We start from the raw sequence: 18,018 nt of genomic DNA, 5'->3' as shown, positions 1-18,018 counted from the left end.
TTAAAAAAATTGCAAGGATATCTTTTTTGTCCCAACTAATGTTTCTATTAAAACATATCAAATACTTTAACAATTATCACAAGACTCAGGAAATCTTTCCTACAAACTTTTGCCACTTACTGAGCATTTACTCTTAGCTCGGCATTCTATTTGTCAAATCTTTAGTATTTTATTTCATTTTATTTAGACTTGTTATTGCCTCATCTTATTTTTCAAATAGAAGATACAATCAAGATTGCAGAATTTAAGAAATACAGAGATGATATAATTAAGTAACTAGCAAGGGAGTGGACCTAGGTTTGCCCGAATACATTGTCTACAATCTACATGCATTTTTCTATTTACTACCTCAATCTGCAATACTGCTTACTTGCTTGTGTCCTTTCCTTCTCTCCTCACACATGCGGCCCTCACTCTTACTCTTCCTAACTCTCTTCCCTCTCTCTTCTTTCCAGTTGCTTTCTCCTCTGTTATCGCTGTTTAATCCCTTGTTATCACGGATCCAACTACATGTTTCTCTAGAAAATTCAGCTTCCATACTCAATCTTCTAAAGAATCATAGCTTTCTCATGAAGCTATTATCTACATTTTGGTGTACATGGCAGACTGAGCAGTATAGGATACCATCAGTTTAGGCATTCTATGACTTTTGTTAAATGTGCTCACCCCAACACATGTTGGGAAACACTATGCCCTGGAGAAAAACATGTCATACGAAACATTAGTTTGATGACTTCATAGTATTTCTTTTATACCTTTAAGTCTGTGGTATGGAAACTTCATATGGAGAAATAGTATAAGATTTAGATGGGGAATAGATTGGCAATAGAGGGCTAATGAATTCTATCTCCTGGAACAAAAGAAAGGAACAGAGAAACAATATGACTTGCACTCCTCAAAGAGTTATAAGGTATATATTTGCCATCGAGACTTACATTGACTACTAATTTTTACACACATTTATTCATTATTTATTTTACTTTACTTTTATTTTAATTTAGTTTATTGTGTTTGATACTGGGATCCAACTAAGGCCTTGTGAATGTTAGGAAAAATACAATTAAGCAACCATCCCAGGCCCCCTTTTAAATTAAAAGGGGGGCAGGGAGTATGTATATCATATCAATTAAAGATATTGATTTCAGCCTTATACCAAAATAAATTTTGATTGTAGGATTTGGTTTGTCAGGATAATCTTGATTATGCTAGGAGTAATAATCTTAATGTGTTGAGGACCAGGAACAATAAGCATTAATTTCTTGCTTTGGGAATGTGTTCATTAAGGTTAACTAGAACATCTATTTCTTACTCTGAAACTCTAGTAGACTGACAGATAACACCACACTATAAACTACCTAGGAAAGGAAGTACAAGTCATGCACTAACTCAATGGCTTTCAGAGGAATTCAGAGCATAGCAAGGCTTCTATTCACAGGCCACTGGACGAAGCAGTTGGTATAACCACATCTACCTTTAATGAGGATGGAGAAATCCAACTCCAGAGTGTGATAAGTAGTGGATGAGGATTAGTATATTTTGGTATACTGAGCATAATCAAGGGTATTCTGACTAACCAAATCCTACAATCACAATTTATTTTCCTAAACCTTACAGAGTATGACAGCATAATATGCATGTGGAGGTGGTGTATTTTCTTAAATTTCACTACATTAGAAAATGGTAACATGTAATCTATGGTGATTGGCTAAGGAAAATACTTTGTGTGGCTATATAATTTTGTTCTATACTTTTGGTTCAAACATGCATATTGCAATAATAAATGCTGGAGGTCATCCTCTCCAGGAGCCACTCTTGAGAGTTTGTCCCACTTAAATCTGGAGCGCATGATTCGGAAGAGTCAGAAGCTCAATTGCCTTATAATCTGGAAGATGGGGACAGTAACCAAATTCCTAAGTACAGTTTTGGTTACTTTGGCTATGAAAATAATTTATATTTATCTGCTGAAATTGAATGTTCCCTCTCTCTCTCTGTCTCTCTCTCTGTCTCTCTCTGTCTCTCTCTCTGTCTATCTCTCTCTCTCTCTCTGTGTGTGTGTCTGTGTATCTGTCTCTGTCTCTCTCTGTGTCTGTCTCTCTCTCGTAATGGTTTAGTTTTTATTTTTATTTTTTATTTGAGAATTTAACACAGTGTATTTTATCATCTTCTTTCCTGTCCCTCAGTACCTCCATAATTACTTTCACCCAACTTCATGTGCTTTCTCTTAAGATAAAATCAAAAACAAAAGAAAATCCCCTAATAGTCATGGAATTTGATTTGTGTCAGCCATCTACTGAGGAGCATGAGGCCCAACCCAAGGGTGATTGATACACCCAGTGTTATACCACTGAAGAAAACTGATCCCTTTCAACTCCCAGAAGCCAGCAGTTACTATTTGTGAATAGCTTCTTGACTAGGAGTAGCACTTTGTGCCTGCCTCCCCTTCTCCATACTGGGATTCTGTCTGGTTTGGTTGTACCAGTCTTCTGCATGCCCTCACGGTTTCTGTGAGTTACTATGTGCATCAACCCAGTTGTGTCTCAAAAATGCTGCTTCCTTAAAATTGTCTACTCTCCTTGCCTCTTACAAAATTTTCTGCCTTTTTTGCTGCATGTATCCCTGAACCTTGAGGGGAAGGGTATGATATACACATTTCATTTAGGGCTGACCACTCTACAGTCTCTCAGTCTTAAAGCATTGTGGGTCTCTGTTAATTTCCATCTACTGCAAGAAGAAGCTTATCTGCTCAGGGTTGTGGAATGCACTGAGCTATGAGAACAGCAATATGTCATTAGGAGATGCTTTTTGTCCCCTTCCCTATTTATTTATTTGTTTGTTTGTTTGTTTGTTTGTTTGTTTTACATCATTATTTTACAGCCTCCCTCCTCTCCTCCTAGTCCCACCTTTAAACCCCTCCCCCATTCTCGCTCTTCTCCTCTGAGAAGGAAAGGCCTCCACATGGGTACCCATTCACCTTGCCCCCCTTGCAGATCAAGTCACAGCAGGACCAGGCATGTCCTCTCCCATTGAGACCAGGCAAGAGGAAGCCCAGCTTGAGGAAGGGCTACAGATGTAGGCAACAGAGTCAGAGTCAACCCCTGCTTTATTTGTTAGGGACCCTATATAGACCAGGTGACACATCTGCTACATATAAAGGAAGGTTCGACATCCTTAGTCATCAGGGAGATGCAAATCAAAACAACATTGAGGGTTCCATCTTAACCCATCAGAATGCCTAATGTTAAACCCCAGAGTGACAGCATATGCTGGCGAGGACGTGGAGCAAGGGGATCACTCCACCACTGCTGGTAGGAGTGCAAACTTGTACAATCATTTTGGAAGTCAAATTGGTGATTTCTTAGAAAATTGTGAATAGCTCTATGTCAATGACTATACCACTCCTGGGCATATACCCAGAAGATACTCTACCGTTCCACAAGATGCTTGCTCCACTATGTTCGTTAAGGGTTGTTTTTATTGCTGTGTTCCTTTGGCAGAATGAGAGTGGCGTGCTTTCCTTTAGGTCCTGTGGCCTGTCTTGTTTCAGATCGTGACCTCATTAACAGTATAAGGTATGAGTTCCAGCTCTTGGTGTGCATTAAGTCCAATAGAAGAGTGGTCCACTGCTCTCCTAACATCCATACCTCCATTGTTCCAGCCTGCAGATCATTCACATAAATCATTATTGCAGCTTGCAGGGTTGCAGCTGTGTGAGATTCATTACTTGTCTTCTCCAGTAGCACGCATAGCACCTCCCAGAACTATGAATGGATGGTCTCTTAAATATGGTCATTTATACACTTCTTTCTTTATGTGGAACATGGAATATGAACTATTAGGGGGAAAAATCCTGTCTTGGTGACCATCCTGCTATTAAATTGCTCCTATGAAATCAAACATCGCCATTTTGAAATCATTAAATTTGGACCTCAACTTTAAAATTTAGGAATATAGCTATGTATTCAGTGTAGAGCTAAAATGTGTTGAAATTACTTTTTTTAAAAAAATCACAAAAAACCCCACCAGTGCCGTACAATCCTCATTATAGAATTATAGTATCATATACTACACCATTTCTTGGTCATGTACTCTGAGGTTATTCACAGAATGGGTACAGTTTAATCATTGATCAAGTTCTTTCAAGATCTGTCAACAATCAAGCACAACTAAAAAAAAAAATCTGTCAACCCATGTCTGTGTGCCAAGTTTAATGCTGTGTGTCGCTTGGCATATTAATGTGTTATACCTATCTACTAATGGAGCAATGCCTTTGTCAGGTGTGTAACTGATGGCCCTTCTCTCAATACTGATCTCAATGTGCATTTTTTTCAGACTTTAGCATTACACATTACAGAAAAATAGTTGAGAAAACTTTTAATATTTTCTGAGCATTGATTTTTAGCATAAAACCTAAAATCTCATTGAACTCGTCTCTTAAAAGCATTGTACACATGCCAAGAGTTGATTCAGAAGGCTCACTCTACTTGTATAGCAAAGTATGAAATTATCACATATTACATGGATAATCATTGTTGCATTTATATAAGGCATTCTTTACAAAAGCTAACCTTGCTTTCTGATTTTGAGCGTGTTATTGGGAGTTGTGTGATCTGTATCTTGTTTTGCTGTGATACAAACAAGAATACTACTACAGATAATGATGATGATGATGATGACAACAACTACGACGATGACGATGATGACAATAGTTGCATTTGTATTAGACAGTCTTTACAAAGGCTAACCCTACCTTCTTGTTTTGAACATATGTTACTGGCAGAGGTATGACATGTATCTGGTTTTGCTCTGTTAATTGTAACCAATAATACAGATTAAATTTTAGGTAGCAGATATTTCTTTTTAAAAAAACCAGGTAATTTAACAGAAAAATTCTAAAGATTATTTAAGTGAAAATAAAAATTTTCAGAGATTCCATGCCTGCCATACAGAGACAGGGAATGAAAATTTTCTTGGCTCTTATTTAACATTTAGGAATTTGTTGCCAGACTTCCTCGAGTCGCTTTCTTTATTAGCTTTTAACTCACCTATCTGGCAACATACACTCATATTCAAATGATGTATCGTCATTTGAAGGCATTTCCATTAATAATACCATTTAAAGTGGATGTGTCACAATGTTGCCATAGCTTCTCATAGCAAATGTAAAGCAATACGGACGTAATAATGAAGATAACTGAAGACTCTAGACGTACAGCCAATTCTACACCACTAGAACAAAGGCCAGACAAGGTGATCTAAGTATTGACTCTAAGAACATGACTACCTACATTGGTGTGAACATAAAATCACTGGGACCAGCTCACGTTTGTACAGCCTTAGGTAGTTATTTTGTTTACACCCTCTTTTCTTTTATTACTTTTCTTTTTTTTTAATCTTTATTAACTTGAGTATTTCTTATTTACATTTCGATTGTTATTCCCCTTCCCGGTTTCCAGGCCAACATACCCCTAACCCCTCCCCCTCCCCTTCTCTATGGGTGTTCCCCTCCCCATCCTCCCCCCCATTACCGCCCTCCCCCCAACAATCAACACCCTCTTTTCTTTAAGTGAACATTTTTTTATATTCTTAGTTGTTAGCATGTGTTGATTATATTAAATAATGTGCTTTATTGTAACATTTTCTGCACATCTATCCATTTTTCAAGCCACAAACTAAGAACCAGCTAATAACTCTCTCTCTCTTAGATGTTAGATATTCAATTCCCCCATCACTCTCAGTTCATTTTCATCTCAGAAATATACAAAGCATTTGATAGTTTTCTGCTGTCGTATGGCTGCCACCATTCCATCTCTTGGTTGATGCCCTCAGTACTTTGTTTCTGGTCTCCGTTTTTTACTTTTGTACCAGTATTTGTGTTTTGTCATTAGCCAAAGAGACTTTTCCCAGAACAAGTCAAATCAGGTCAAAGTACTCCCAGAATGCCTCACAGGGAATAAAGTCCAGTGTTTTTATGTGGCCCATGAAAGCTTCATGTAACCTGCTCTCAGGCTGCTTCTGGGAAATGCACTTTGCTCATTTCATGAAGTTACGCTGCCTTTTGGAATAGACTGTTCATGCATTGAGACCATTCTTGGCTTTGAGGTTTTGCATGTGTGATTTGCCATGCCTGAGATACTATCCTCCTTGGGATGTATGTGACTTTTTTCAGTATTTCAATTAGTTTTTTTCCTGATCTTAAATTGGTAAAATTGAACTCCAACACCTCTAATCCTGATTTTCTCTTGGTCTCTTGTTTTCTATTGTAGTGTTCTTTGACACCATTGCATTTCAAGAAGAGTGCAAGTTTTGTGAGTACAGAAGCTTTGAATTGATCATGAGCCATAGAGTCAGTGAGCAGAGGTATTTTATGGGCCTTGTCCTTCGGTCACAGAAACCAGAATGTTATGACACAGAAAAGATGATAGAATCTTTGAAAAAGGAAAAGTATTTGGCTACAAAGCCTCAAGAGATGACAAATTCAAAGACTGAGAAGAGGAGTCTGGAGAACTCAGGTGCTTCTTCTACAGTGTTCACAGAAGCTTATCTGAGAGGAATCTAGCAGTTTCTGGGCACCTTGTACATTTGGTACTAAGGTGAAGACTTGCCGTAGAAATAGCAGGTCTTGACAAATTTCCTTCCAGCCTTTGATTAACTGACAGGTTGAAAATTCATTAATGTAATCATAGTTGTTTATTTAGACTATACTTAGTACCAAAAAAGAGCAAATAGTGATCAATTTCATGGGAGAAAAACTGAACACAAACATAGGATAAGGCTAAACCCCACCAAATTGGAATGCTACATGCACTGCAGAGGTTGAGTTTAAACAGAGTGCATGCATCTCTGTCACAGTGCGGTAGGCCTTTTGGACCTTTTCATGGTCCTAAAGGAGCAGCATTTATTCAGTTATAAAGGACCATAGAAGCCTGGTGCCTCTGTCCTTCAGAGGCATGCGTTCTGTGCTAAAACAAACTCTTTCTATTGAGTGGGTTCATGTGGCCTTTAGGAGGAGACCAGCAAAGATCCATCAGTTGTGACTCCTAAAGCAACAGTTACACTAGATTTATAGGCTATGGTTTCCAATTAATGGATTCTTACTGAGTGACGGATGTGGGATGACAGATTAATAAATAAATAAGGTAGCTTATGTATCTCAAGGACATTTTCTTGTGACCAATTAAATTAGTCAGTTGAATGAGTTAATTCCACCAAGATCCAATTTATGAAATTTAAATTGTCATATGAACATGCATGTTTTACCTCACTGAGCAAAAACAATGATTAGCCAAGAAGCATTATGCAGATTTGCCACAAAGGCATGTCAGTCTATTTAGTATTATTTCCATAATCGCACTAGGCATTAATATTTGAGTATGCATAACTTCAATTGGTAGGAAATTACTCTTTAAGACTTAACTATGAAAAATTTACTCAAGTGTACCCCTAAGGAATCACCTCATTAATTATGATTATTTCTATTTGAATTTTCCCATGGCTTCATGTGACTGCCCAGTGGATTAGAATTCACACCACACTCACTTGCTGAAGCAGGTCCTTTGCTGGGATCATGAAATCAATGTTCGGTTTTCTATAAATGTATAATTTCTGCCTGGGTCTAATTTAAGAGTTTAGCAGACTAAATTATCTTTTATCATCTGTCCAAGGAGCTAAAAGCAGAAAGCAATGATGTACTTCCAAGCTTAACAACCTCAACTGTTTATATGGCAAAGCATGGTTTTACTCAGAAGACATATGGCCGAAGGCAGTTGTTAAATTCTCAGTGTCCTACCTCTCGGATTGCTGTACAAAACTCACTCTGAAGCACCTTTTTGAGAGACTGCAGCTTGTGCACTGGTACTTCTCCGGATTCTTGTAGCTTTTCTAGTAGTTCGATTGCTCTTGCAACATCTGAGTAGGGAAAAACAAGAACGTGAAGACACAGTAGAAACCTCCCTTTCACCAACAAAATGCCATCATTTCAAGTGAGCAGTGACATCATTCCACTTGACCCTCATGTGGGAGTCATTGTAAAATCAGAATTTATAACTCGGAGCTTATTGGTTTCATCTTCTGGTCAAAGGCTGTTTTACTTATCAAAAGTAAGTTTTTACTTCTATCTTTGATGGGGTTTCTTAGCCTTAAATGTACTAAGTATTCCAGACTCAAGATCTTTCTACCTCAGCCTCTTAAAACACTGAAGGATTGTGGGTTTTTTCTCTCGCCTTTCTTTCTTCCTTCCTTCCTTCCTTCCTTCCTTCCTTCCTTCCTTCCTTCCTTCCTTCCTTTCTTTCTTTCTTTCTTTCTCTCTTTCTCTCTTTTTGACTTTGCCTTTTCTTTGTTATATGGCATCTATCTCTCATGGATACAATGTTACAATGATTAGTACTATGGTTTGATTGTTATGCAGCTCCCTTTTTTGTTATAAACTCTTTGAGGAAGAAACTTTACTAATTTGCTTGCCTATGCTCCTATAGTCTGATATGATATCAAGAATAAGTATTTTATGGAGAAAATGTTTGGACTGACTCTCTCATCTCACCACCAGTGTTCCAGGCCCTCCTCCTCCTCCTCTTCTGCCCAATGGAAATCAGTTATTCTCTAACTTCTTTGTGTACTCTACAATGTTACATTTTCAAAACAGAGATCTGGTCTTTTTCCCATCTACCAGCCTTTAGAATAATATTGAGAGAGTTTTCAAATATTGAAGTCAAAGGTTAATGTAACAGGAATTATGCTATCTTTTGTAGCCAACAAAGAAAGCTGAAATCCTTGGATTAATTCACATTGCCAAAAGAAAATAATGTAATGAAAGCCTATTTAAAAATATTTATAGTGATTCCTTCCCACACAGTTACTGTAGTTAGCTCCCCACCAAAAAAACACTTAGGCATTAAACAGTGGGATATTAAACTTTCAATTCCTAGGCAACAAGCTATAGGAAATATTACATATCACTGCAGTACGAGAAATCCATTCATCCATCCATTTATCCATCCATCCATCCATCTATCCATCCATCCATCCATCCATGCATCTATCAATTTAAGGTTCTGTTATATGTAAGACAAAGCTTATCAAGAAAACCATATATTTCCCTGAAATCATGGAATTCACAATCTAATGAGAAAAAAATATAATAGTACAGTTGCCTATGGGAAAAAAAATTGTTACACTTCTGAATTTAGGGAGCTTAACATGGGCATATGTATCTAACTGAAGCAAATTACCAGGATGAGACTTTAGAATCTCCCCCCAACCCCACCGGGGTAGTTATTTTTTATTGCCAATTGTAGCCCAAAGTAAAACAAATCATGAAATCAATGCTACCCTGTCAGTTTCTGAAGTCTGAATTCTAGTACATAAACTGGAAGACGGCACAGTCAATTCGACAACACCAGGCACATCTACAATTACTGATGTACCAGCTGAGATGTTATGCCTTTCCAGCACATAAAATACTCTACCCAGATACCCCGTGGGGACAGGAACTCAGTATGTCTAAAACTGAGCTCATTATTTTTTTTCCCTTGAAAACGTCTCTTCCTGCATTCTGCATTTCCATTAATAGGACCCTAAGCAGCCTGCCTTCCAAGCTTGGCTGTGGCATCATCTTTCAGGCCCACTGCCAAGTGCCCCTAGTCAACAAGCTCTATAGATTTCTTCCAACAGTGCCTTCTGAATGGAATTCTCCACTTCATTATTTCAGGGATGCCTTCCTTGTCTCTCACCTGTGCTCCTGGAACCCAACCCGCTTAATCTCTTTTTTAAATGAGTCTTTTCCTCTTTCACACCACCCACAGCATTGCTTCTATAGTAACTATCCAGAATGAGAAATCTAGTTCTTACACCCGTGTACATAAAACTTCACTGACATCCCACTACCTAGTAGGTAGAAGTTCAGGTCATTTGAGGATTTATTAAAGGCTTTAGTAATCAAATTCACTTCCTGCATTACCAAACACCTCCTCCTTCCCGTCATGCTGTAGTTTGGGAAACCTGTTTTTTGTTTGTTTTGATGTTGTTAGTTGTTTCTTCTTTCCCCTTTCTAAAGCAGCCAGAGTGCCACACCATTATAGCACATTTCCTGTCCATTGGCATGCAATCCATGCATTCTTTTAGTAATACTACCTTGGTTTGTGAATGGAGACATGGCGACAGAGGAGAGAATCCCTTTTCTTGCTTTTATGGGACCCACTGTCTTGGTTCACAGAGATACCACAAAGATGCATATGCTTTAAACAGTGCACTACAGGAGGTCTAGGCAAGCCGAGCAAAGACATATTTCACCCTGTGGGATCCCAGAGACGACAGACACTAAGCAAGCTCCTAGGTAGGCTGTGAGATCAGGAAAAAGGTGAATGTTTCAGGAAGACACAATCAGAGAAGATGGAAGGCTTGATTAAGGAAGTATGGGTCATTTAACGTCCCCTGAGAGGTTCTGCTAGAGCCTGACCAATGCAAATGCAGATGCTCACAGCCAACCATCAGACTGAGCACACATGGGACCCCAATGAAGGAATTAGGGAAAGGACTGAAGGAGCTGAAGGGATTTGCAACCCCATTGGAAGAACAATGGTATCAACTAAGCAGACCCCCAGAGCTCCCAAGGACTAAGCCACCAACTAAAGAGTACACATGGAGGGACCCATGGTTCCAGCCGCATATGTAGCAGACAGTTGCCTTATCTGGCATCAGGGGGAAGGGAGGTCCTTGGTTCCAAGGAGGCTAGATGTCCCAGCATAGGAGAATGCTACGGTCACAGTGAGGTGGGAGTGGGTGGGTGGGTGAGGTACCACCCTCATAGAAGCAGGGGGAGAGAGCATGGGATAGGGGGTTTGCAGAGGGGAAACTGGGAAGGAGAATAACATTTGAAATATAAATAAAATAATCAAAATTTTTAAAAGACTGAGAGGAGTTCAGTAGGGTTAAAGTTGAAACAAGAGAATAGATAAGAGGGTGAGGCAGAGAGAAGGCATATCATTGTGGATGCTTTAGTCCCTGTACCAAATAATCTTTCTTCGGGGATGTCTTCCCTGACATCTGTGTTCCCATGGCTCTTTGCTCCCTCATCAGTTACATATCTATTACTCTCACGTAGTCTCAGTGTGCACACCTGTCTTCTTTCTTTATCCATGGCAGTTTATGCATTTCTTACACATGTGTTCCCATGGCTCTTTGCTCCCTCATCAGTTACATATCTATTACTCTCACGTAGTCTCAGTGTGCATACCTGTCTTCTTTCTTTATCCATGGCAGTTTATGCATTTCTTACACATGTGTTCCCATGCTTCGTGGGATATGTGTGTGTTCATATGTGCGTCTGTGTATGTGCTGGCACTCGGGAGTACAAGATGGCTGGCCACACTGATCAGCAGTCAAGAAGCAGAGAGGTGACTGCAGGTGTTTAGGTTGTTTTCTTCTTTTGATTCAATCCAGGACTCCACCACCAACGGTTCGAATCACATGCAGAAGGCATTTTCTTTCTTCCTTTGCAACCGTCTAGAAATAGTACCCTCAAACACACTCAAGCATATTTCTATGATGATTCTAGATTGTCAGGTTGGTAGTGAAGATTAACCATCACAGCTGAATATTATAATCACCCAGGGAGCTTTAAAGACACAGATGCACAGTCAGGGACATGCAAGGGATTCCAATGTGACTGGCAAGCACATGAGGCTTGAAGGCATCCACGGTTGATACCAATGTTCTAGAGGGCGTGAAAGTTTTGAAGTTCCCGTGGGATGATATTATGTATCTAGGGCCTTTAAAAATCAGTTGCAGATTCATAGCTCCAAATACAATTGTTTTTGAGGAACTAAAGAGGGATAACTGATATACAGGCCCCCATCTCTCATTCCCATTTGAGAGATGTTGATTAAGAAGGCGGGAAAATAAGGCCTGAATATCTCATTTAAAGATTTGCTCAAAGTGAATAGGTAAACAGTGGTACTGATTTGTAAATAATAAATGTGAAAACTATTATGTCTTGAGATAGTATATAAAAAGTATGCTAAATTGGATTCTTCAAGGCATCTAAGATTTACTGATAAAAATGATGGCCGAGTACCACTTCATTTTAATACTTTCTTTCTTTAAAAAAATGACATTTGAACCCTGACTGATGAACCCCAAATCTCTGAGTAGTAGCCACTCTTTGGGGGTTTTATGTTTCCAGGCAATTTCTACGGCCATGCAGGGATGAGAAAAATACTGTCCAAGAGAAACAATCCAAAAGCCAGATAGTGTAAGTCTGACTTACTGAGAGTGAAAGTGATTCAAATATACTGCAACATCACATCACTCACACTCCTTATATGGGGTACCTGGGTAAAGATAGATTATTTCCAAGGAAATTTATTTTTTAGTAATTTTCGACAGAATCACATAACATTTGCTCTCACTCCATTAGCTAAGGGAGGAATGTCTCAGGGGAACAATGTTAAGAGAGTGGGAGCTCTGAGAGGACTAACATGCCTTCCTGGGCTGCTTAGGCAGTGGGGGTTGTCGACTGCCTGCCTTCTCTGTCTATCTGAGTAGGTCAAGAGGGTTTAGGAAGAAATGGCACTTGGGCCGTGAGCCTTCCTGCTGATATTGGTCCATTTGAGTCCAGCAACATCAAGCCAGGGAAACCCAGAAGGTGATGAAAGATAAGTGGGTCCTGAAAGCTAACAGGAGGAAAACCATGGGTCCTCCAACACAAGCCTGGTCAGTGCTGGAAACAAAAGAGAGGGTCTGAGAACTGGACGTGCGACCCGGCCATGTACACAGAATTCTACTTTTGTACAAGACACAAAAAAACCAAAACCAAAAATACAGAATCCCCAAAACCAGGATCCTGGAAGGTAGACAAACTTTTGAGTCAGCTCAATCGTTAAAACTACTGCAATGAAGTGTTGGCTTATTTATGAGAGTGTTCTTGTGGTTCTTGTTAAGACCGTCCCTGCATTTATTAAAGAAAGCTAAATTGGTCGCTAACACAAAGGCTTGACTCGACATGTGTCTTCGATTAGGATGGACACCAGATGAGGATGGAAGGCCGCAAAGCAGCCACAAGGAAAGAAGATCCCAAACTGGTTTTTCTTTCTGAAAAGTTCACCATAGTTACTGACTATTTACACTGCCACCCCACCATTAAAAGAGGCCACTTGGGAACTAGACCTGTATACCCATCCACCTTTATAACTTCAGTTCTGTTTATCTCCCTTTCTTAAAACCAGTGGCAACATTTCATGGGTCATCTAAGACTTGGGAATCTTAGTCCGTTTTCAGATGCTCTAGGAGAATGCTCCAGAGTGGCTAGTTTATAAGGAACAGTTTACTTCTCACAGTGGGTCTTGAGGCTAAGAAGGTACAGATTGAAGGGTTGCAACCTGGTGGGGGATTTCTTACTGAGTCACAATACAATAGCAGTTCTAACGTGGGAAGTAGACAAAACAGAGCTCGCTTCTACAACAGAACTACTCTTAAGAGAACCAAACCACATCTACAATAATGGAATACACTGATAATTAACCCATCCACAAAGGTAGAGCTCAGGTGACTCATCCCTCTCAAAATGTCCTGGTTGATATTGTTACAATGGCAATTAAATCTCAACCTTGATTTGACAGAGCTATTCAAACCCTAGTGTGCTTGTGTGCCTCCCACCCACTTAGATTCTTCTGATATACACAATGCATTCCTTCCATCTCCAGGGTTTCAAAAGCCTAAATTTATTCCGGCAACCACCCTGACGTTTAAAGTTCAAACTTTCATCTAAATCAGATACAAGTGACATGCAATTCACGACTCAAGCTGAAACAATTTCCCTTATCCGGAGACTATGAAATCAAAATTCAATCTACTCTCCAAACAGAGATAAGTCTGACATGAAACAGACTACTACCACTCCAAAAAAAATAAATAGAAATAGGCAAAAGAGATAAACTGGAAACAAATTTTATAATTAGGACAAAGTACAAATAAGGCTACACTGTGATACGGAAAAACAGGGTAAGTCTTAAAACTGGAGAATTAATTCAATTTTGTATTTTGTAAGATAAACATACACACATACACATACAAGTAATAATCTGGTGTCTGCAGTTTAAGCTCTCCTGTCCTCTCTCCCAGTGTCTTGGCCCTTTTCTCTGCATATTAATCTTTTCATCAAATAGTTACATGCTCATTCCATTCTTATTCCTTTCCAAATGAAATTCTTTCTTTTGCCCATATAAATTCCAAATTGTTAAAATCTCTATCTCATTTCCAATTTTCTTTTAATTTCATCTCCCATCTTTAAGTAACTTATCTGCTGTCTCACAATGTATATGGTTAAACATCACCATGCAGCTGCTCGAGTGCTTAGATATTTTTTTCAGGGCTTAATATTTTAGTCCATCACACTGATGTTCTATATCCCATAAAACCTTAAGACACAGGCATAATTCCACCAACTTCTTCACTACTATAAGAAGAGGGCCCTTTCCTTGAGTCTCCAGTATCTTTTATATTGTACATTGATTAGAAACTTCATGTTCTTCACTGTTTATCTGTCAACATTCTTACTATGGCCGCAGTAATTCTGAGACACTATAATCTGCCCCTGTTTTTTTTTTTTCAACTTCTTACCTCTCATTAGGGTCATCCTTAGTACACTGTTCACAGGGACAGAGTTGCTAACCTCTCTGTTGCTAACCTCTTCCGAACTCTCCGAGCCTCTCTGCTTTCTGGTTGTTCCTGAGCCATTCTGGTTCTTGCTATACAACTCCTCATCTGGGTACCAGTCTGTGTTGATCTATACTCTGTGTCTATAACACAAACTCACAGACTGGGTCACTTATAAAGAAAATACATCTATTTCTCTGAGATCAAAAGGATGGTAAGTCCATGGGCATAGTGAAGACAACAAGGAATATTTTGTGCACAATGACACCGGAGAGGGGCAAGAAAGCACACACCAGTCAGAACTCATGCTTAAAGAATACCTAGTCTACTCTCTCATTAATGGCTTGAATCCATGCTGAGTATAGGTCCCGGCTTACCTAATCACCTGTCAAGGCTTTTACTGGTTAACATTTAGCTGATTACAACTCTCTCAGTACCAATATGGTGAGGAGACACAAAAAGTACAATTTGAGGCCATTGTATGTTAATATCATCATAACTTCTAACATACATGCTTGTACATGGGGTAGATATCTCTGTGTTACAAACTTAATCACAAATGGGGAATTTATTGGACTCTGGGTCTGAGTGATGTTGACCCCGGTGTCTTTTATTCCCGTTTGCACCAGGACTTTACTTTCAGTAGCTTTTCTTCTTTGACACTCAGTGCTTCACCACAGCTCTGCGCTCTGCAGGCTTTCTTGAGCTCTTAATTTTTCCTCTTTCAATAAAGATTAACCCTTATGCATTTACCAGTGTACCTCTCTCGGGCGAGAGTTATTGATCAACAGGATCACACGGGAGCTTTCAAGTGACAGAATAGAATGGTTATTAGTCTAGGCAGCCCACTGGAATTACCTGGGTGTGATGAAGAAAAAAAATCAAAGATGCCAGGATCTTACTCACATCTGTTTCTGATTTCACTGAGCTTGTGTTTGACCTGGGCATCAAAGTTTCTCAGCAATCATAATGTAAAGTCATATTGAGACTCATAGGCATGGAATCTCAACGTATCCTTGCCATTTTAATTACAATTATATTCATTATATAAAAGAGGAAACTCAGATCCAGAGAAAAAAGCTTGATCTCCAGGGAAAGAGCTGATAATGAGAGAATTTGAAATTTGAATGAAGCAATAGGATTGTAGAATCTGGGCAACATTTGGAGTGTGGTTTAATAAAGCATATGTAGCCAGATGTTTGTATCTTGAGGTTCTACTCCACAGCTGTTAACTAAGCATAGGTCCAAAATAGAGTTAGGATCAATGAATGAATCTGTTCCAAATCTGTTCAGATCTTTTTTGTCATCATTCCATAATATAGTAGAATATAACAATGATTTACATGATATGTTTTATTTATGTAATAATTTAGGTATACTGAATGATTTTTAGATGATTGAAAGTACACGTGAAGATCCTCTTATGCTTCTTTCCTATAAAAGATTTGAGCATTTACAGACTTGTTAGCTATCATGGGTGGACATATTTTTCTGAATCAGTATGAGCTAGTGGCTATCATTCATTGAGAATTAACTGTGCTTAAAAAAAACCCTCACACGCATACAGAGAGATTACTATTATGTTTATCATGCAGGCATTGCAAAACAAAATAAGGCTTAGATATGTGAACTATCTGTCCCAAAGCTACACAACCAATGAATGGGAAAGGCAGGCTTAAAAACAAAAACCAGCAGTATTTAGTTCTGTTGCCTATGTGCCACCACAACCACCTATGTACTTATTTATTCCTCTCATCTGATACTTAAAATAGATTGAAGAAAAATCAGACAAATTCCACACAAATTATCATTTAAATATGACTATACACAGTATCATGAGCTGGAGCAAACATTCATAAGATTGTCTCAGGACATATTTGTTCATAATGATAATGCCGCATTGTAAAGAAATGGTCAAGTATCTATCTAGAAATTATTGAAAATAGTAATAGGAAAAAATTGATAATACTTCATTAAAATAAAGGAATGCTGTAAACAAAATAACAGTATTTTATTTTAAAAAAGTGAGTTTAAGGAATGGTGGAAATCGAGTGGAACAAGCTTCCAGTGATCTGGAGTAATCATGGAGTCATCTTTTCAGTCTTTAAGGATGACTTTTGACTAACGTGATTGACATGTAGAATTTGGTCCATAAATCATCTGAAGTTGGAATTTGCTTATTTAAAGGTATTTTGTACTAGGGCAGCAAAAATGTGTTAACTACAGTGACAGATAATATGATCCAAATAGGTAACATCTATTTCAAAGTCTCTTATCCTTGCTACCATCCCCTGCAGAATGCAGAAAATGAACAGATTTTTCCCTCCAGAATCTATCTTAATTTTGAGCAAGTTATTATAAGTGTAAGGTCCAAAAAGGCCTTCAAGATGGACAAACTGCACATGTAGGCTTTCAAAAGTTGGATCTGTGCTCCTTTCTTTTTTTTCCCATTTCTCTCGACAGCTAAATGTGTTAATGTGCCAAGAGTTGGAACAACCATGTGGTCATTCTAAAGGTGACTTTCAGGATCCTAAGGATTCAGAAACAGGAAAGGTAAGGGCTCTAGCTGTTGATGTCGGTGACCATGTCTTGTGCCTCTGACTGTCTGACCTCATGATTCTTGATAATTAGACAGGTAAACACTTTACTATTTGTTTCCCTATGGTTCAGCATCAAATGTGAGATGCATAGTGAAGAGGAACGTGAGCTTGATGGCACAGTTCTAACTTGCAGGGTTGAGATTATACAGAAAATAGTCTCGTGTTACATAGTGGTCCCTTTGATTACAGTAGACTTGGAATGTTTCTTTAGGAAAACCTTGTTCAGGGTGAGAAGGAGCCAGGGATGACAAAAGAGCAGAATCCCCAAAAGGAAAGCATAAGTAAAGGGTCTGTGGTGGCAGGATCGGGAATACAGGCTAGAAGGCTATTCTCCTACTTTCTTTTGGTGGCTGTGATAGAATACTGACCTAAGCCAACATATGGGAGCAAAGTGTTTATTACAGTGACACTTCATTGTAGGTTCCACTACACACTGGCTGGTTTTGTGGGTCAACTTGACACAAGCTGGAGTTATCACAGAGAAAGGACCCTCCCTTGAGGAAATGGTTCCATGAGATCCAGCTATAAGGCATTTTCTCAATTAGTGATCAAGTGTGGGAGGGCTCTTTGTGGGTGGTGCCGTCCCTGGGCTGGTAATCCTGGGTTCTCTAAGAAAGCAAGCTGAGCAAGTCAAGGGAAGCAAGCCAGTAAGTAACATCCCTCCATGGCCTCTGCATCAGTTCCTGCTTACAGGTTCCTGCCTTGTGTGAGTTTCTGTCCCCATTTCCTTTGGTGATGACCAGCAATGTGGAAAGGTAAGTTGAATAAACCC

At 39.0% G+C, this 18,018-nt stretch overlaps 1 protein-coding gene across 2 annotated transcripts in view; it reads right to left on the bottom strand.

Moving 5' to 3' along the window:
* Positions 1-18,018, bottom strand: part of Lin7a (lin-7 homolog A, crumbs cell polarity complex component) — a 155,507-nt gene that overhangs the window by 87,120 nt on the left and 50,369 nt on the right. The window contains exon 2 of one of the 2 annotated variants that reach the window (NM_001408921.1): positions 7,787-7,905. In NM_001408921.1, the coding sequence (NP_001395850.1) occupies positions 7,787-7,905 (119 nt within the window). Of the gene's footprint in view, positions 1-7,786; positions 7,906-18,018 lie in introns of those variants that run through there. The other variant, XM_063264348.1, reaches the window with a different exon arrangement.

This window comes from Rattus norvegicus, chromosome 7, assembly GCF_036323735.1.
Source record: "Rattus norvegicus strain BN/NHsdMcwi chromosome 7, GRCr8, whole genome shotgun sequence".
NCBI classification, from domain to species: domain Eukaryota; kingdom Metazoa; phylum Chordata; class Mammalia; order Rodentia; family Muridae; genus Rattus; species Rattus norvegicus.
The sequence above is the reverse complement of the archived record's forward strand: the minus strand, read 5'-3'. Positions and strand labels throughout refer to the sequence as shown.